The sequence below is a fragment of the Bombina bombina genome, chromosome 2, assembly GCF_027579735.1.
Source record: "Bombina bombina isolate aBomBom1 chromosome 2, aBomBom1.pri, whole genome shotgun sequence".
Taxonomy (NCBI): Eukaryota; Metazoa; Chordata; class Amphibia; order Anura; family Bombinatoridae; genus Bombina; species Bombina bombina.
Genome location: NC_069500.1, coordinates 1063564957 through 1063587253, shown reverse-complemented (window position 1 = coordinate 1063587253; position 22297 = coordinate 1063564957). Strand labels below are relative to the sequence as shown.

Sequence of the window (22297 nt, the reverse complement as noted above, 5' to 3'; positions counted from 1 at the left end):
ATAATATTATATAGCCCTGTCACCCAGCATAATATCTAGCCCCCATCCCCCCTACATAATATTATATAGCCCTGTCACCCAGCATAATATCTAGCCCCCATCCCCCCTACATAATATTATATAGCCCTGTCACCCAGCATAATATCTAGCCCCCATCCCCCCTACATAATATTATATAGCCCTGTCACCCAGCATAATATCTAGCCCCCATCCCCCCTACATAATCTTTTGCGCCTTAGTGCTAACCCTGCATGATAAATATCTGGTCCCCATGTGCGCCTGCCTCCTGCATATATCTGGCCCCATGTGTCACCCAGCATAATATCTTATCCCCATGCCCCCTCTACATAATATCTGGCCCTCATGTGCATGCTACTTGTTCCCCATGTGCCCCTACACTCTGGCCCCCATATGCCCCCCTCCCTGCATAATATCTGGTCCCTAATGTGCCCCTGCAAAATGTTTGTCCCCTATGTTCCCTCCTGCATAATATCTGGTCCCCACATGCCCCCTGCATAATATCTGGTCCCCACGTGCCCCCTGCATATTATCAGGTCCCCATGTGTGTCCCCTTTACAGTGTCTAGCCCCAATGCTCTCCCTGCATAATATCTTGTCCCCATGTGTGTCCCCTGTACAGTGTCTGGCCCCAATGTTCTCCCTGCATAATATCTTGTCCCCATATGCCCACCTTCACAGTGTCTGGCCTCTATGTGCCCCCCCCCCCTGCATAACATATGGCCCATTTGAGCCTCACATCACACAACTAAAAATCCCACACTTTGCAAAGTGTCAGCATTTTCTGCTCATTCCTGCAGCAGAGGGCAGGAAAATGTGTATGGCCAGAGTGCCAGCTGTTTGTACAGGATGTATATAACCCATCTGTCTGCTGGTGATATAACTCCTTATTAGCTGCTCTAGATTTCTCCCTGTTTAGTATGGCTATATATTGAAACAAATGCTACATATAATAGGCGGGGCTTAATTATGCTAATTATGTGGGTTTGGCAAAGTGGGCGGTACTTTAGGGCAGAGGGTGTGGTAAAATATTTCATGCAGGTAATTGATAGCTGCAAAGTGTCCCTGGAATTTTTTTTCAAATGTTGGCAACTATGATCTTGTTTGCTGCTATTGTTTTTCATATGCAGCAACTCAACTCTGGGCTTGTTAATCCACAATTTTCAGATATAAATTACAGGAAAAGAGATCGAATTTATATTGCAAAGTTGTTCTAATACAAAAAAATTAAATTACAATATCAAAGTGTTTACTGTCTCTTTAATAAAAAAAATATTGCTCTCTCTATATATTATTTTATAATACCTATATTCAAATTTAATTAAAGTGTAATGTAAATCTTTTGAAGGGAGGGGGAGGTGGGGTTACATGCTTGAACATCGATGATGATATATTTTTTTTGTGGGGGGAGGCACAAAAAAAATCCCCAGGACAATTAAAGCTTGTATCTTTCTCCCTTTGTTGCTATGTATATTATATATTGTATATTTAATTTGTCAACATGAAACAACATTATACTTATTTTTCAACCATTAGCTCGGATCCAAAGTTGGCTAATAGAAGAACACGTGAAATATAGATGAGGAGCCTTGTAAAGTAACATGCAGTTTAGTATGATTCAGTAGATGATGATGAGCAACTGTACTAAACCACCTTAAGAGAGTAAGGGGAGAGGGGCTGTGTCAGATATGGGGGCGGGGTATGGAGCTGGCTTCTGTGAGAGATACAGGAACTGCTAGGGATACAAAGCTTGTCGCCACAGTCACACGCTCTCTTTAACTTGTCAAGCACAGAGGAAGCCATGGATAGCGACGATGAAAATGTGGAAGAGATAGTGGAAGGTTGGTGGCTTTATATTTAGATCTCTAGGCTCTGTGACTTTATTTGGAGATACACTTGCCTAGGATGCATGTGTGATTTAGGTGGCTGTATTTTTTTTTTAATAAAATATTTGGAGCAGCAGAATGCGGTAAGGAAGAAAGGGGTTATGCACAAAGTATTAGCTGAAGACTAAATATAATATATAGTAGCACTTGGAATGGTCGATTCATAGGAGCCTATCAATAAGCAGAACTGAAGCATGCAGTCCATAGAAGGGAAGAGGAGAGTATGCTCACCTAGGATAGGGCACACAGCTAGGAAGGCAGTGCATGTGCACATATCCACTGGAAGAAAGCTTTTTTTACACAGGGTGGGATCAAGGAAGGATTTCTGATATATATATACTGTGTGTATGTATATGTGTGTGTGTATGTATGTGTGTATATATATATATATATATATATATATATATATATGTGTGTATATACTGTGTGACTGTGTGTATGTATGTATATGTGTATATGTGTATATGTATGTATGTATGTATGTACGTGTGTATATATATATATATATATATATATATATATATATATAGGCTGCAATGCTCAAATAATCTGACTACAGAATTACTGCTAACAAAATAAATAACCATACTAGCTACAAAAGTTAAAATAAGCCATTCATTATATAAAATAGGAAAATGATTTGCTTTACATATTGTGGAATGGATAAAATATGAGGCGTTATCTATTAATGAACTAGGCCAAACACTGCTAGCAAACCTTGTTTGTAATTGTGTTACACTTATACATATTTATTCTCCCATAGCTCAGGAAATTTGTGTATAAAATAAGTTGCTGAACTCACAGTGTGCCTATTAATAATGAGAACATTCTCAAACAGCAGCAGCAGCTGCTACGTCTGCACACGAGTCTCTCAACACACAAAAAGAAAACAAATGATACTGAAATGTTGTTGCCAAAGAACAAATGTACTGTTTTATGTGGCTGTACAAATGGTGGCAAATATCGCTTGTAACTATTGGGCATCTCCATACTGATTATACAAGTCTGTATTCTAACACGGCTGGGAGGTAAAATACATAGACTTTGTGTGCTGCTTTTCTCTTGTATACGGACAAATGGTGATCTTATAAATTGGTAGACACAAATAGTTTGATTAATATAACTGCTTTTATTTACAGAAATATTTTGCATTGATAATGATTTCTGCATAATGTATATCTTTAAACATCTCACCCTTGTTTATATAACTATAATACATATCTGCTTGCACTGGCACTTTTTATGTCTTATCATCTTATCAAGTTCCAGGAGTAAACATTTGACAATATGTTTAAATAGTGATACAATTAAATGCTCTAATTCATGATTAGTCATTTTATAACTAGTGACACAGAAAATCTATGTGTTTTAACCACCACAAAGGGGTTAAACTCACAGTTAAAGTACAGCTAAGGACCCACAGAACACTGCTGGTCCATAGTGGAAACAGCTGCTAAAACATCAGCAGTGCTAGTCTCAAGACCCAGTTGTGTAACTAGAGCTGCTGATTGGATCAGCGGCAGTTTGTCACCTCACTTGTGATAAAATGGCATGCTCTAATGAATTTTGTCACTATAGTAGCCCTTTAAAGGGACATGAAACCCAGAATTATTATTTAAGTTTCAGATAGATTATACATTTTTAAACAACTTTCCAATGTACTTCTTTTATCAAATTTGCTTCATTCTCTTGGTATATTTTATTGAAGAAGAAGCAATGCACTCCTGGGAGCTAGCTGACCACATTTGTAAGCCTATGAAAATGGGCATACAAATTCAGCCACCATCAGCACCAAGCTCTTGAGCCTATCTATGTATGCTTTTCAACAAAAGTATACCAAAAGAATGAAGCAAATTAGAAAAAAATTAAATTGGAAAGTTGTTTTAAAATTGTATGCTCTATCTGAATCATGAAAGAAAAATGTTGGGTTTCATGTCCCTTTAACTGTTTAAAGGCGTTAAGCACATGATAAAATAAGGGGATTTTGTATATAATTGTTTTACACTAGAATGCCCCATTTAGCCAAGGCCTTGTGGGATAATGTTTTAAAACAACCCTGGATGTCAGTAATTTCACTTACTGATTAATGGTAAAGACCGTGCAGTCCTGTTTTTTTTTTTTATCATTTTAATTAAAAAAAAATGAACACACCTAACACACTATAGCCTGTGGTTGCTATATATTGTAACCGTTCTCTTGTTAGTTGTATACAAACATTAGTTTTACCCATAGGAAAGACTGGATTAGACACATACCAGTCCTCTGTCAGAGTAATGAAATTATTATTTATAGATAAATATCTTGATAAAATCAAATCCATTTTTTAAGAGTAAAGTTTTACAAACTTTTTTTCAATAGCGAGTTAAAAACTGGTATAAAATGCTTTTATGTCTTTATTGGCTGCTTCTTCAAGGAAAAATAAAATATTTAAAATGAGAAATATGTCTAAGCCTACAGTGTCATGAGACGGTCGTACTGAAATGCAATGCACAGGCATGAAAAGGTATCTAGGCAGTTAGAGGTGATGTCTGTGGTATACAGACTAGACACAGCTATCTTATGCTGTCTCTGTATTCTCCAAATTCTTCATCTGCCAGCCCAGCATGTAATCTCTTCAACTCTCCTTTCTCTTCTGTTCTTTCACTCTGAATTCCTATCTGCAAATTTGTATTCTCCTATTCTGCTTAGATCAGTTAGTGTAGTAATATAGGAGGTTAGAGGGAGAAATATGGCACTGGGTATGTTTCCAGGCACCTTGTGGGTCTTGTAACTTATTACTTAACATTTTCATCTATTTTCCTATGAAGTACTCAGGGATATACCTGATGTACTGCACTTCCAATTGTCCATAGAGCTGCTCAGGAAAGTGCTTGCTAGATCACATGTGGTTCCGGGAAGTATGTGACTTTGTGTGACACTGACTGTATGAGTATACATACACACATACATACACACATACATACATACACACACACACACACACACACACACACACACACACACACACACACACACACACACACACTTATTTTTTGTTAAAATGTTGCTAATTCTGACAACAGGTCTGTGGTGAAATGTAGTATCAAATATAACTGTATATATTATAGATACTATTCTCATGAATAATACTTAACTATGGTGTGTGTTAGAACATTATAGAGTAATGATCAGTTCCTGCAAGATATTAGTAACCTAATATTTCAAGAGAGTCCATGAAACCCACATTTCAGATATATGTAGTAAGTACAGTAAATATTTTTAGCCCTGTAAAACAGCTGCACATATCCGAGGTACATAGCACAAAAGTTATAGATTCAGCAAATTCCTTGTGATAGATTCCAGAGGTTATATGGATTTTAGCTTTCTCTGATTATGTTCAAAACTGGGACCAGTTAAATGTCAGCGCTGTCGGAAAGCACACTATTTAATTGATTCAGCATAAAACTAGAATAATCTTCCACTGAAAGCAAGTGCACAATGTGCTTTGCAAAACCCTTAGAATTTTTTTTGTGTGTTCATTGTCAGTAAAGCTGATATTCTGATTGGGTTTGCAGTTTTATTTCAAGTAACTTCATTTTGTGGTTATGGAGAAAAATATGATGCTATAGTTTTCAAGCATTAATACTGATGAACACTGTATTAAAGTTTATTTTTATTTATTAATTTGCATATAGTATATATCCACAATTAAAGGGACATAAAAGTGCAAAAAGACAGTGTCCTAATATATTAAAGCATTGTATTATTGCACTAGTGCTTACATATAACTGTTTTTAATGTTTTAATTTAATGATATACAGTATGACTTAAAGGGACAGTCAACACCCGAAACAACTTTATCCCATACCTTCGATCTGCCAGACGATGCGCCTGCACTGCATCCCATTTTCAACACCTCTAGCGTTTATACGAGTAATAGTCCAAAGCACATACATTTTTCTAATGGAGATATGGCAGCCATGCTCCCCCCACCGTTGCGTAGTAAGTTTCAGTTTAATTGAATCAGCCAATCAGAATCGAATCCTCAGCTGGATTCTTAACACGCGTTCATGCTTGCACTTCCGATTTTGGTTTGAAAACTTACAGAACTTAAAATGCGCATGCATCGGGGGGCGGAGCCTGATAGCAAGGAGAGCAGACGTGTATGTCTGGAGCTCCTCTGACATAACTTGTTAAAAAAGGGGCAAATATCCAACTTTTGCAACAGCATTATTTTCAAAATACTCTGGAAGTAAAGATGACCACGTATACCAGCCCTTTAGTGATTAGACTAATGATCTAAGGACTTTGAGCCACCTCAGAGACAGTACGTTCTGAGGCCTTTAGTAACTGCCTGGATTGTATGGATGTGATCTCTCCAAATATCTACGGAGTACTATCCTCTTTACTTATGCCAAATGGATCCGGAGGCTGCATTAAACAAATTTGAGGCTACCGTTTGTGGGATGCTGGAGGAATACTACTCTGAGATTAGCCTGTCATTTGCACAGCTCCTTGAACGGATTTGCACCCTATACGGTGCGCAAGATGGCGGCGGCAAATTAGGAGTCATTACAGCAACACACTTGAATCCCCTACAGATGCAAGATGTCTATACACCTTTAGAAGCAGCTGATGTCGGGGCAGAAGTGAGCAAACCTTACATCGGAACAAGTGGAGAGAGATCGCAAGACGGCATAAGAAGGTCAGCTCTCTTATATAACGCACCGGATTTAGAGGAAAAGACTGTACACGCGGAGGCCCCAGGAAGAGTTAAAGCACATGGTGTCAACTGTGTAACTGAACTGAGCACTGCAGTCTACCTGCTAGAAGATGACCACGGCTCCCCAAGTCTGCATCATAAGGGAGTGATCAGGAGAGAGACTATCGATAGCCTGCCAGTAGCAATAACATTCCCAGAGAGATACGGTATGCAGGTAACCCCTGGGCTCATGCTTCCAGTAAGCTTAGACGCTCCCCACGGATATTCCTCTCCAGTTACCGGAGTCGGCTAAAGCAACAGAGTTCACTGCTGTTGAGGAGTAATAAAAATTCAATACTCCAGATACTCTCCTTTATTGAACTTACAATCCCCAGACGCTCATTTGGATCCTTAGTGCCTTGTGGACTTCTAATATGGAGGCTACCCAATATGCTCCCTCCTTCTTATGTGTCCCACTATTAGGTAGACCATAACGCAGTGTTTTGGCTAGCACATTCTTGTATACTATTAATGTACTTAATATTCTTGGTTCTCATACCGGTTTATGGTATCATGTTATACTTATGAGAAATCGCCTCTGCCAACCTTCTTATCATGGATACTGGGCTACGTCTCTAATATATCACAGTAATTAATGATAACATTACGATTTGATATTTTATTGTGATGTGCATTACGCTATTGGGGTAACCATAATTTTTTCAAATATCAGACTGTTTATACCCTACCTAGAGATTAGCCAGATCCGTTAAACTAGTGACACACCAGACAACATTGTTACTTGCTACTTAAAATTTTGATTTATGTATATAGCTCTACATATATGCTTACATTAGAGTTGAAGGAAGAGCTATCTCATGTCAAAAGCTCCCCCATGAAAATTTCATTGTGGGGGGGGGTGAGGTTTTGGAAGACTGTGTGAACTTTACATATTATTTTGTTATTAATGTACAGCATGAATAGTTTATTATCGCAAGTCTTAATGTTGCCTTTTTTCTTTTTTTTTTATGTTTTATATTAATCAGCTTATAGTTATACTGGTTTAGGTTTAACAACTTATATAACTTGGTTCTACTGCTGCAGATTACATTTATTATTTAGAGAGGTATCAATGTGTATGACTATATTTTGCTCCAGTGGTTTACCCACATGAGATATGTTCTAGACCCAGTTTTTGGGTTTTGCACAATACCTATTGCAGATGAATGTGCTTAATAAGAGAGTCTTGTGACTTCATATGCATATATATCCACCCAAGATTATTTCAAGGGAGGCAGCTATTTCTTTTATAATACATACGCCTAACATCTTTAGTGATATTCTATTGGGTCAGCGGCCGGGACCTCAGAGTATTACCACCTAACCCATGCAGCACAATATTAGATAGGCTTCACAGCAATGTAATATACTGGATAGACTTAACAGCAAATTAATTAAAGCACTGCAGGACATATGGAGCATTGCCCACAATGTGGAAGTAGACCCTGAAACACTGCTATATTCAAAGCTTTCTGGAGATATGTAATAGTTACACCTCATTTTATTAACTATTCTCCCCTAAGCTAGCCATGCCCCTCCGTATTAATTAAATGAACAACAGGTTGTTATCTTGAAGCCCAATTCTGTGACTATATAACTTTGCCCTTACGCACTCCGGTCACCTTAATATTACTACATCCTGTAAGGCTCTTGCCCGCTGCACCCCCTTTCCCCTTTCCCGCTAACTTGGCCCAAACGTGACCAAATTATAAATAATCCGCATTAGCCCCAATCCTTCTTTCTTGTTAGAATAGATAATTTTATGAATGGCGATGTGGAGAACATACACATTATTTCTATTAACCTTTACTTCTATCCACATGCCAAGAAGTAGATAACAGTTATTATTTAAACTGTTTATATAAAGTTCAGCTTCTTGGCTATTGTTCACCCCTATTCTTTGTGAACAAATAAGCGGTATTTATCCGCTGTTGTTATTATATTGTCATAAGTTGCTCCTATATCTCTTCCTTACTTATGTAGTCTCTGAAGACGGTTACCTACCGTATCCACTAAATAGGAGCAACATATTATGTTTTCCTATATTTTGTATAGTTTTAGATAATAAATACACCTTTATATTATGTTTACTATATCACTCTATAGGATGTATAAGTTCCTCAGGATGTTTGAGTTATTGAAAGACTTTTTTTTGTGTTATGACATAGGAAACGAAATAGAAAAGAGGTAAACACAGAATGTAAATGTTGCACTTCTTGTCTACAGCCAATGTCTTATCAATACCATGTGTGTTATGTATTATAGTAAGCCGCTGAATGTATACTGTTTGGTGTTTTGTATACTTGATATTACCTCAATAAAAAACTTTGATTATAAAAAATAAATAAATGCGCATGCGTCAACGGTTCATACATGAACGAGTGTGGAATTTAGTAAAGAAGGGGATGAAGGAGGAGGGGGAGGAGCTTGGCTGCCATATCTCCATTAGAAAAATGTATGTGATTTGGACAATTACTCGTATAACGTTAGAGGTGTTGAAAATGGGGATGTGGTGCAGACGCATTGTTGTTTCAGGTGTTGACTGTCCCTTTAAATCCTCAGACTTTTTATATTTGTTATCCATATGCAAATTATGTGCATTACTAGCTGCAGGTGCATGACTAGCCCTTTTCGTCATGAAGGGGATCGCCGATTAAACACTGTTTTCGGCGATCCCCCGCACTACAGGCCGGGGATCGTTGGTGGCCTAGTGGGCGGCGCTCCCAGGCTTCCTGTGGTGACGACACAAAGCGGGCAGAACCAAGAAGCTTAGTGTAGCTGCAAGGGAGCCAGATGGGGTAGGTTTTCAAAACCTTCAATCTCTGTTTTCTTAGCAACTACAAATCTCCAAGAGCCCTAATTTTTAAAGTGGATCATTTGCACTTTCAAATGGTGGTGGTGGTCTTAGTAGTTATACAAATAAGTTGTTAAAAAATAAATTGAAACAAAACATAGGGATTTTCTATGGAATGGGACCTTTTTATGATTAAAAAAAAAAATCTGGATTTTCTAGACTAGAGACCCTTAATAGTTTATTTTCTAGTAGAGTAGTCCCTCTTTATACAAACAAAATTATTTTTTTTTTTTTTAGTCAGGTGATATCTGTGGGAACAGTGAAATCCCTGCAAAAAGAAAAGTGCTTTTATTTAAGTACAGAAGTGATTCATGGTTTACTCTAAGCCCTGGTTTCTCAACAGCCGGGCCGTGGCCCAGTACCAGGCCGTGATAGCCCTGCTGGTGGGCCCCGACCTGTCATGCACCCACTGCACACTCTTACCCCACTGCACACCAGGGGCAGACTGAGACCAATCAAAGCCCCAGGAACACTGTCTCACACTGACCAAAATGTATTAAATTTTATGCAAATAAACATGGTAGCCTCCCTGACCTGCCCCTCAACCTCCAGGGCCAGACCCCACACTCTATGGCCCTCACAGCGACAGACCCCCTCCAGGTCCCCCACTAAACCCACACTTATTTGCTTAGTTACTGATAGGGCAACTGAAAACTCCAGCTTAAGGAATGCACCAGGATCCGTGGAGATGCCATTTGTGGGCCCCCCTACTTGCTGGTAGCTCAGCCCAGGTCCTATTTGCCTGGCTGATCAGCCGGCCCCTGATATATATATATATATATATATATATATATATATATATATATATATATATATATATATATATATATATATTCCTTTGAACTGCATAACACAAAAACATCACATGATCTCCCCATAAGCTATTAGGGCAGGTTTATGTCAACACAAAAGTTCATTTTTTAAAGTGGTAATGAGCAATGTTGTTTTGGAAATGAGGTAATCAAGGTCAATGGTTTAAAATTGCATTTTATCATGTGCCACTTTAGGTGTCATCATAGATATAAACTTTAAATCTAAGATGACCCCCAAAGTGTCATGTATCAAATGTATGTATCAAAAAAAGAGGAAATGGTGCACTACACAGCGCTAATCCCCTATTTCACTAATGGTAAGAGTGGTCACATAAAAAGATTATTTATATAATTGTGCAGTGAAATAACTAAATATCCCTGAAGTGTATATGAGTACTAATGTACCCTACACACAGATATATAGTATAGTTGCAAATACTCTGTTACTGCAGAAAGAGTGTTGGAGAATGAAAATAAAAACTAAATACAGCTACTGGGTACCATTTAAAACTAGTTGTATCAAACAATAGATCCACAAATAGTATATTGTACCAACAGTATATAATGACAGGAGGGGTCACAGTGATCTAACACCTCTCAGTTCTTTGTTGGATGTTCAACAGAATAGCTCACACTGTAAACACGTAAAGAATAGATATATAAAGCATATGAAACTTGTAAAAAAAAAGTTCATAGGATTAAGTAGTATGCTTCTTTATCGTGAGATAAAACACTTCTTAGCTGAGCATATACACAATTGGACCAACAATCCTCATTTGCGCTCACAGCCTACTTACATCGACAAACCTCATTCCTATGAGGTAAGAAGTGGGTGTTGTTACACGTATCCCGCTGTATTAGTCTCCGGGCGGCTGCTTTAGTTTGTAGGTGGTGACTTGCCAATCTTTCACAGTATCGGTTTTCTTTTTCAAGTTTCCGTTGATATTATGTGGAATGAAAGAGACAAATCGCACATAGCATAATATTGTTTGTAGATAAAGAAATATTTATTGTTAGCCACAGTAAAAAGGTACTCACAAACGTGACCTCAGTCTATATGAGGTATCAATAGCGCATATGATATATAGAAACAGAATACCAGATTCCAGCTAACAGTCCGTTACCATGATAAATCAAGACATTAAAAAATGGATAAAAGTAAAATAAAACTTTCCAATGCTTTCCAGTCCAGTATAGAAATTATTCCAATGAACAGCGTTATAAAAACACGCTAAATATAAAATCAAGCAGCCAGATTCAACACTATAGAAACAGCCTGACGCGTTTCAAAGTTGTAAATAACTTCTTCAGAGGCAATTGCCTCTGAAGAAGTTATTTACAACTTTGAAACGCGTCAAGATGTGTTCAGCTAGCTCCCAGTATTACATTGCTGCTCTGAAGGTAAGCACAAGGATATAACTGTAAAAGTTTCATATATAAAAAATCAAAGCAATAAATATATAATACATTTACAATATGCCTATAGAGGCAAAGGATACATTTAAATCAATCCCAGTTTGTATTTTATATGTAATTAATTCAGACCCAATCAATTGATTCTTCATACCTCCGATACAAAGCTGCAATATTGTGTGTGTGTGTGTGTGTGTATATATATATATATATATATATATATAATATATATATATATATATATATATTATTAACAATCAACCCCAAAGGTAGGAAGAAGGAACGCTTCACTCTCCGGTCTGTTCAAAAAGAGCTTTATTACATCTTCATATATCAATCATACATCCCAAACGTTTCGATACCGGTTGGTATCTTGTTCACTGGGTGTTGCAAAAATGTTTGTGTCCCAAAAACGGCTCCTAATCTAAACCATTTTTGAGGGTATTCACCTAATGTTTCAATGTTTCCTCTGACCCTCGCCGTATCAGAAACACATCGTCTATGTATCTCACATATAATTTAATGTGTTCAACTGTTAAAATGTGCATGATTTTGGTCTCATACCAGGACATGTAGAGGTTGGCATATGCGGGAGCCATATTTGAACCCATTGCAGTTTCTGATACTTGTAAAAAGAAATCCTTCTCGAATTTAAAAAAATTCTTCTCCAAACAAAAATTGAGAAGTTCAAGTAAGAACTCAATGGGTGGTCCCGCATATGCCAACGATTCACTCAGCATGGACCTGACAGCCTGCACACCGCCATCATGTGGGATGACGGTGTACAGACTGTCCACGTCCATGGTAACTAAAAGATCACCTGGTTCCAAACATTTCCAGCTTAGTAATTTTCTGATAAGTGAGGGGGAGTCCAATATAAAGGAATATGATTCCTTTACAACAGGTTGCAGGTGATGATCGATGAAAATGGTCACATTAGAACATAAAGAGTCCCGGGCAGGGCAGACACAATAGGCCTACCGGGAGGTTTTGTCAAAGTTTTATGTACTTTTAGCAACAGATATAGTACTGGAATTACCAGAAAGGGAGTGGTCATAAACTCAAATTCATTTTCATCGATCATACCTGCTTCCTGGACGCATTTTAATATGTAGTCTAATTCCTTCTTAAAGGAATTCATAGGGTTACCCCTAAGTTTACAATAGACCCTATTGTCGATAAGCCTCATCCCTGTAGTCAGAATAATTTTGAGCAACGATTGACCCTTCCTTATCTGCCGCATGAATGATGATAGAGTAATAATTTTTTAACTTTGTTAATGCCACTTTTTCACCTCTAGATAGATTAGGGAAAACTTTTTCCACTTTGGCTTGTTCACATGTATCACTAATCATGCGAGAGAAACTGCGAATAGAGGGGTTAAGGTTCACCGGGTCAAATTTACTCTGTGCCTTAAATCTGCTGGATATGGTCTGTTCATTGTCCTTAAAAAAAATCTTTAATCTTTAATTGCCTCTGTAGTTTGTAAACATCTATATTCATTTGAAATTTATCTAATGTTGGCGTAGGGACAAAGGACAGACCCTTATTCAGCAGACTTTTTTTCGTCAGCGCTCAGAGGGCGATCACTTAGGTTGTAAATAATATCTAACTCCTTTTTTTTTTTGTGTGGATTTTTTCTTTATATCCTCCCCTCCTCGACTGCTGTCTTGGTCGTTTTTGTTTCCCTGGGAGTGGGGGTTTCTTGGAGGATCTGGTGCTTACCCCGCCTAAAGGGTGTCCAGTATTTTCATTAGTATTGACTTCCTCAACATCCCCTTCTGATGAGTCCCCCCCACTACTATCCACTGTATCCGCAATGTTTTTATTATTAAAACGTCTCCTACGTCTGTATTGGGGTCTATTGTCGTCTTTTCCATAGAGCCATCTGTAGACTCTTCTTTCCCTATAATCAGTTTCCACAGTCGTTAATTTGTTATTTTTGAATGATAATAAATCATTCCTGTACTTGTTCACCTGTCCTTGTAGTTTTTTTACCCAGTCTTCCCCTGTATCTTCAGTTAAGATTTGATAGCTCATCTGCTTAACCTCATTGATCTCAACTCTAATTAAATGTAATAGTCTATTTGACTCCTCTATTACCAGCAGAATAAGATCATACAAGCATTTGTTCAGGATTGAACACCATTTTTTACAGAAATCTGGGTTTGACCTACCAATGGTAGGGATATTCTTTATACGGAAACCTTGTGGTATATTCTTATTGCGGTGGTAATTTGACAAATACACAGTGTGTAGGTGATGATCTATTTCCCTTTTTTGCAGATTTAATAATTTATGATATACATCCAGAGGTGTTTCCCCACTCAGCTCATGTAAGTCAGTGGTTGCTAAGATGCGTTCTGCATCTGCTTCAGTGTAAACAAATGATTCTCTATTCACAGTATCATCTCCTGTGTTAGACATATTGGTTGCAGTAGATCCCAAAGCCTCCATAATTTACTAACAATGATTGTATATGTTTAACAGTATTAGTCAGGTCCCAGGTATCCCAGTGTATCAGGGTAATATCACTTTAAAAACACATTTGTTAAAAGCAATAGCAGCAACATTTCTTGTTTAAAATAGCTGCAAATAACAGACAGCACTTGTCAGGGACAAAATAGGCAATAGTAGCTGTACAGTTATAATAATAACCAAAGTCTCAAAGCAAGATCAAAGTCATATATATAACATGTGCAGGGTGCAACTTCAACAATATTATGCCAGTATCAATTTTAGTGCACTCACTATTACTTCAACATCCGCCGGGGTGCTGCGTGGAAAACAAATAGTATTAACAATCAACCCCAAAGGTAGGAAGAAGGAACGCTTCACTCTCCGGTCTGTTCAAAAAGAGCTTTATTATATCTTCATATATCAGTCATACATCCCAAACGTTTCAATACCGGTTGGTATCTTGTTCACTGGGTGTTGCAAAAATGTTTGTGTCCCAAAAACAGCTCCTAATCTAACCCACACACCTCTCACCTGTTTATACCCCTAAGTGCTGATGTCACTTCTGGTGTATCGGGAACAGGCTCCACGCGCAGATAACACGGCAAGTCTTCAAACACATGGCTAATTTGCATAGCCCAGCCTGCTTAGTGACGCATATCATCATGTCAGTCACATAAATTCTCTAGACATGCGCATGTCGTGTGGCAGCCCATCCAGATCACGCCAGGAGGTTGTATTTAAAAAGAAACTAAAATCGGATTACTAAATAATCCAAATATCTAAGTATTTTTATTCTAAAAGTGTTAAACAACACGCAATAGGTTCCCTGATAACACTTATCCTGAGTTAGCCAAGTTGAACGCTTACATTAGTATCCCATCAACGGACATAATCATATGCCAACCATTGAGTTATATAGGTACTCATTTTTAACCAATATGATGAGCAAAGGGAAAAAATACAACCTCCTGGCGTGTTCTAGATGGGCTGCCACACGACATGCGCATGTCTAGAGAATTTATGTGACTGACATGATGATATGCGTCACTAAGCAGGCTGGGCTATGCAAATTAGCCATGTGTTTGAAGACTTGCCGTGTTATGTGCGCGTGGAGCCTGTTCCCGATACACCGGAAGTGACACTTAGGGGTATAAACAGGTGAGAGGTGTGTGGGTTAGATTAGGAGCCGTTTTTGGGACACAAACATTTTTGCGACACCCAGTGAACAAGATACCAACCGGTATAGAAACGTTTGGGATGTATGACTGATATATGAAGATATAATAAAGCTCTTTTTGAACAGACCGGAGAGTGAAGCGTTCCTTCTTCCTACCTTTGGGGTTGATTGTTAAAACTATTTGTTTTCCACGCAGCACCCCGGCGGATGTTGAAGTAACAGTGAGTGCACTAAAATTGATACTGGTATGTATATGTGTGTGTGTGTGTATGTGTATGTATATATATATATATATGTATGTGCCAAATGGCTACTTACATAAGATAGAGCTTTCCTAGCGCTAAGCTAAACATACAACTGTGTTTAAATTGTGTGCTACCCCAGTACACTGCATCCCTTCCAGAAGAATGTCCTCGGTAAGGGAAGTGTAACATTGTATACCACAGTGACGTGCTGTGTATCACAAAGTCACTCGGGGAATGAACCACTTTATTCATAATTTGGGTCGAAAACATTTTGTCTTAATGCGGATGGTGACGGATAACAATCTGATAATCGCATATGCAGGCAACAGTGCAATCATCAAACGCTCTAACATATTATTGCACGTTTGTTTTCCTATGAATGATTTCCAGGAACATATTTAGGAATGTATGTAAAACTCTCTTTATAAAAAAATACCAGTAATGATCTGTTTGTTATTGGCTAGCTATGAGGTGCATTGTGTAAGAAAGGTAGCGGCTTAAAAAAAGTACTTAAGATTTTAATAGGAATATGTGTCCTGTAATTGTAAGGGACGCGTAATTAAACCTTTTTCAATATTCAAACAGAGCATGCAATAAAAAAACAACAACTTTACAATTTAAATAAAGGTAGTGACTCTTAAGTCAAAATTTCACTTTTATGATTCAGATAGGAGCTTGCAGTTTTAAGAGTTTTTCCAATTTATTTCCATTATCCAATATTGTGCAGTGTGTGTTTTTGCATACTTTCTGAGGCACCAGCTACCAATGAGCATGTGCAAGAGTTCAGTGTATACTGGGCCGGCAAATTAAAGTGCAATTTAAAAATTGTCACAACAAACCGTACTAAAATTCAGCATAAGTTCTATTGCAATGCCCTTTTATTATTCATTATATCATAATTTGTTGATTATGTAATTCTACTGTATTTAATGGTATTTGCTTTATTCACTTAGTATCCTTTGTTGAAGAGTAAACCTAGGTAGGCTGATAGGAGCTCAGGAGAGTGCACTTGTCTTTAGCACTCTATGGCAGCAGTGTTTGCAACAATGTTAGGATATCAAATAATGGGGTTTATTACAATCCTTTAGAAAACCTTATCAAATTATTTATCTACAAAAAACTACTTCAATAGTGAATTTTGTACACTTTTCTAAAGGATTGCGATTTTTAATATAGGATACATCACAGAAGCACGCCCCAATTATTAATCTTGTGGAACGGTTTTGCTTTCTTTTTGTTACACTGAGAAGTGAGTTTTGTTCATACAAGTGCTATGGGCTACTTATGTTTAACTTTCCTGAACAATTGTGTCATTTCAGTTACGATACCAATTTTTTGTTTAACGGATGACGCCATTTAAAGGGACTTCTTCAAGTAAGAAACAAGATTGTTATTTACCCTGAACTTTACATTTGGACTTTCTTACTAGAGTTTGTGACATTATTTTGTGCACTATACAAGTTAAAGGGACTTTTTCTCATGGGACCCTTTATACCATGCTCAGGGGAACTAAAGTAGCAAGCAGTAGCTGGTCTGCCCAGGGGATATAAAGGTAGGGATCTGAGAGAGATGCTGCAGGGTCTGAAATGTGAGTCGTTGTTTTTTTAATTTGTATTGTTGCACTTGCTATTATCAAAACTGATTTTAAAAATTAGGCTGGCACACCTGGTATTAATTATCTCCCGATGTAAACCTTTATGTATCACTCAAGTATGCATGCATTGTTACATATAGGTTATTACTGCCTATCAATATGTAATCATTGTGTAGAATGCAGAATCTTTTTCAGTAATCTACTATAAAAAAAAAAAAGCTTAAAGGATTACTTTCTGTTATAATTTTTAAGCTAAACAACTAACATATTAAAGTTAATAAACATTAATTAAAACCTACTGACCTATATTTTCTCCAAAACGAAGTTTCATAACGTTATAAAAGTTATATCTTTTATTCGCCGATGATGTCACGTTATCCTGCCCACTATTTTCAGCACTGAGTGTTCAAAATACTTAAACCAATAACTTTGTGTTGAAAGCGCCATTTTGAAACCTAGGTATTGTAAACGGATTGGTACAGAGCAAAGGATACCCACGGAGTGGGTTTGGAAAACAATTAAATTTGCAGACAAGATTTCTGATATACGGTAGAGATATGTTAATGAAATGCTATTGATAAAAAGCGTATTTGGGGTGGGTAGTTAGTAACAGGCATAAAAAATATTTACTTACAGCAGCCCTTTAATTTGCTTGCCGACCATTTAATAACCTTATAATAGAGATTAGAAAAAATTTGAAAATGTGCCCAAATACATTTATACTAATAAATGATTGCTAAATGAGCTGCTTTTCACATTGGTACTATGTAAGTACGGCTGCATGGATATATTCCTTCTCACCCGGGCAAACCCTGTGCAGCTGGAAGAATAATCGCCTTTATGGCAGACAACAGAAGCTACTGTGACAGCAGGCAGACAATAGAGATGATTAGGAAGATGAGAAATAAAGGGTCTTAAAACTTGCTGTGGAGCAGTGACAAGAGGTGATATAGCTACTGTGGTGTAGTGCGTGTGTGCTGCTCTTTTTCTTGTTTTCACTGAACTGTACTGAAAATGCTTATCTGTTAATAATACGTAACAGGAAAACTAGTCCTGTTTGTCTGAAGCTGTTTGGCCCCAATGTAATCACCACACTATAATTCAGTAAAGGGGCATATTACTCACTTTTTTTTTTTCTCTCGTGCATATGAAATGCAAATAGTTAAAGCTCCTACGCTTTAAATTCCTGCTTTTTAAATAAAGATAGCAAGAGAACGAAGAAAAGTTTATGTTGGAGTAAATTAGAAAGTTGCTTAAAATTGCATGCTCTATCTGAATCATTAAAGAAAAAAAATTGGGTTTAGTGTCCTTTTAAGTGTTTTTAACATGTATGGATAAATCGGCTTCTTGAATCTGTGTACATATGGAACAAGGACAGTAGGACACTAAAAGGCACCATATGCAATGCAGAATTGGAAAGCACAGGGGTGGCAAAATGCAGAACACCACCTCTAGAACAACAATTTGAATAAGTAACTTATTGACCATGATTGAACTTCTCATAATTCAAAATGTAAATGTCATTTTTATGTAGCAAATAGTCTGCTTACTCTATACTTCTAATGACCAGTAGAAATGCATAAATTAGCAACAGTGTTCTCCCCAGGGCCTTTTTTAGCGGGAGCACCACCCAATTTATGTTTAGTTATACAATTAATTTTTTGCATTGGATAGCTTAAGTAACATTTATAAATGACAGAAATTTTTATAATATTGCAAAGTATTACACTGCCCCCACCCGGCAACGTCAGAATGCTACCCGGCTGAAAACAAATTCTGTGGTGAACACTGAACAAGTTGATATGAGCATGTGCAAGCCTGATAACTGTGCATGCACAAAGTAGTGCGGCTTCTGTAAAGGTTATACAAATCCTGCTACCTACAGACCATAACAACTATATTTATACTGAGCCACTTCATCAAGCAGCAACTGTTTGTAAGGCAGAATTAGTATTAGGAGTTTAATGTCTGACCATGCACAAACTATGAAGGCTATGGACAGGAAGCACTACAAACATACAAAGTGGCTTAAATGACTGAAAGCCCATTGGCTAGAGGTGTGGTGTTCTTTAAAGGGACATCAATGTCAAATATTAAACTTGCGTGATTCAGATACAGTATACAATTTTTAAAATCCTTTCCAGTTCACCTGCTGTCAGAGCTCCCTGCTTTTCTTTGGTCTTTTTTGTTGATAAGTTTCAATAAGCACATACTGAGGTAGGTTCGAGAGTGTGCCTGTGCTTACATGTTTCTTTAGGATTCTAGGGCATATTCCTGGCTCTACTGAGCGGGCCTGTTTTTTACTCCTAAACGCATTGTGGGAACGCTGTCTATTCACAACCGGCCCAATCACACTATTAAACACAATTTAGCTTGCTACAAGACCAGAGCGGGATCGAGCTACATTGAGTTTAATAGCGCAATCGGGCCGGCTGTGACTAGACAGCGTGCCGGCGATGTGCTTAGGAGTTAAAAAACAGACCTGCTCAGTAGAGCCAGGAGTTGCTTTCTGTAAAATTCAATTTTCGTTGTAAAACTTCTCTCTAATCCTTTGCTTTAGAAAGCTGGCACTAAGCTAATCCTATGTAATTCTGCACTATGTGCAGAATTATATAACATTATTTGCTAGGTTTACTGCCCCTTTAAACATTGTAGAGACTCTACCACCCAGCTTACTCGCTTGTATTAGTCGTCTTCCAAGTATATTCACTATGGGTGTGGTACAAACCTTTACTTTACCTATCTAAGTACTCTTCAGTTACCAAAATTTGATCATTCAGAGCAAATTTTCTCCCGTCATTATTTTTTCTTGGCTTCTGCATAAGTTTTTTTATTTATTTTTATTATAATTTATGCATCTTCTAGGGCAGTGATTTGCAACCTTTTTTTTGCCGTGGCACTTTTTTACATTAAAAAAAATCCTGCTGCACACCACCATCCCAAAATTTTACAAAATCACACATTGTAGCCTAATACAGGAGATTTTTTTTATATATATATATATATATATATATATATATATAATATATATATTATACCTGTCTCTTTGTAGTAGTTTTCCAAATTCCTTCAGATAGACAAAAAAAAAAAAATCATGTTAGTGGTCCACGGGATTCAAAATTGTGATTTTAGTGGTCCCTGAGGTCCAAAAGGTTGGTGACCCCTGATGTAGAGAATGCATTAGAAATTGTGCTAAATTTAAAACAACATTTATGACTGAAAATAAAATCTTATTATGCAATTCATATTTTTTTCCACTTGTGCAGGAAATCTTGAGTTTAACGAAACATTACTATGCATAAATTACATGCTCTAATTTGTTAGAATATCTAATTTGCACTACTCGCCACAAAACTCTAGGAAAAGGACCTTGGGAGCCACACAGAACTGCTGGTCCCCAGGAGAAAATGTCAGGCCTGACCTTTAGACACCCACCCAGGGCTCTGCACTTTGTACATGCAGTGTTCATCTTGTGTATATGAAGAAGTGTTTGTGGCATCCGGAGGTGAATATATAGTTTTACTCCTTATATAGGACACACTGTATTTTGGGACATGGCTTGCAATAGAGAGGGCAGGGCATACAAAAGGAGGGGCATAAGGATGCTAGGCTGAAAAGACACACAGATTTGTCTTGCCCAGGGCCTTACAAATGCTAGGGGTGGCTCTGGAAAATGACCAGTTAACCAACTGGCTGATGGTAGCCATATGGCCCTTCCAATCTCCAGCTGTGTTCAGCTCAGGGCCTGCATTGTTTTTGGCTCCATAGTACGACATTACCTATGTGTTTATCCACTTTGCGGTCGTTAAATACATAGTTACTCAGTAAATAGTGCAACAAATACATTCTCTGATAAATCAAAACGGTCCATTTTGCACTATTTTGTCCCTTTTTTTTTAATATCTACTTACATTAAAGAATTAAATTAGTAAGTTAAAAATTGTAGCAGATCAAAATATTACCTAACATATTTGAAGACAAATAAGCAATAATTAAAAGCAAATATTTCTAGTTTTATTTTATAACTCTGCAATACACAGTCAGAATTTTTTTTTATTTACAGTTAAAGGGACACTGAACCCAAATTTTTTCTTTCGTGATTCAGATAGAGCATGCAATTTTAAACAGCTTTCTAATTTACTCTTATCAATTTTTCTTCGTTCTCTTGCTTTCCTTTTTTGAAAAGAAAGCATCTAAGCTATTTTTTTGGTTCAGACCATGGAAAGCACTTATTTATTGGTAGGTGAATTTACCCACCAATCGGCAAGAACAACACAGTGTGTTCACCAAAAATGGGCAGGCATCTAAACTTACATTCTTGCATTTCAAATAAAGATACCAAGAGAATGAAAATAATTTTATAATAGGAGTAAATTAGAAAGTTGCTTAAAATTGCATGCTCTATCTGAATCATGATAGAAAAAAAATTGGGTTCAGTGTCCCTTTAACTGCATTATTACTTAACTAAATATGTAACAGAGTTAATCTGTTTTCAGAAAGTGTGATCCCACTCCCCTGCTCTGTTTGCATTGTGTAGGGTGTATCATAAAGGGATTAGCTAAGACCTTTTTAGGGTTTAAATACTGGGAAAAAGGGTAAAATTAAGATTTCATACTTTTTATTTTTTTTAATATTTGTGCAGTTAAATCCTGACAAATTTTTAATTTGCATGAGCAAAACAAACAGTGCACAAGACAATAAGGATTACTGAACATGTTGACATTAGTATAATATTTGTTGTGTTCTTGCTTCTGTATAGGCAGTCTCGATGACGATGGATTGCCACATGGTTTCTGCACGGTCAGCTACAGCTCCACAGATCGTTTTGAGGGACATTTTGTACATGGCGAAAAAAATGGACGTGGCAAATTCTTCTTCTTTGATGGAAGGTAGGTATTCATTTTAAAATGTTAAAATGTGCATCTGGACCAAGTTCTGGTAACCCATAGAAAGCAGCTTTATTTAAAGGGACACTGAACCCACATTTTTTTCTTTCGTGATTCAGATAGAGCATGAAATTTTAAGCAACTTTCTAATATACTCCTATTATCAAAATTTCTTAATTTTATTGGTATCTTTATTTGAAATGCAAGAATGT

The 22297-nt window shown here is 37.2% G+C and overlaps 1 protein-coding gene across 1 annotated transcript in view; it reads left to right on the top strand.

The window, feature by feature from the left end:
- Nucleotides 1-1724: 1724 nt before the first annotated feature.
- The window catches only part of LOC128650031 (histone-lysine N-methyltransferase SETD7), a 107992-nt gene continuing 87419 nt past the window's right edge, over nt 1725-22297 (top strand). Inside the window, exons 1-2 of the mRNA XM_053703686.1 lie at nt 1725-1858; nt 21959-22088. Coding sequence (XP_053559661.1) covers nt 1819-1858; nt 21959-22088 — 170 coding nt within the window. The 5' untranslated portion in view covers nt 1725-1818. The remainder of the gene's footprint in view (nt 1859-21958; nt 22089-22297) is intronic.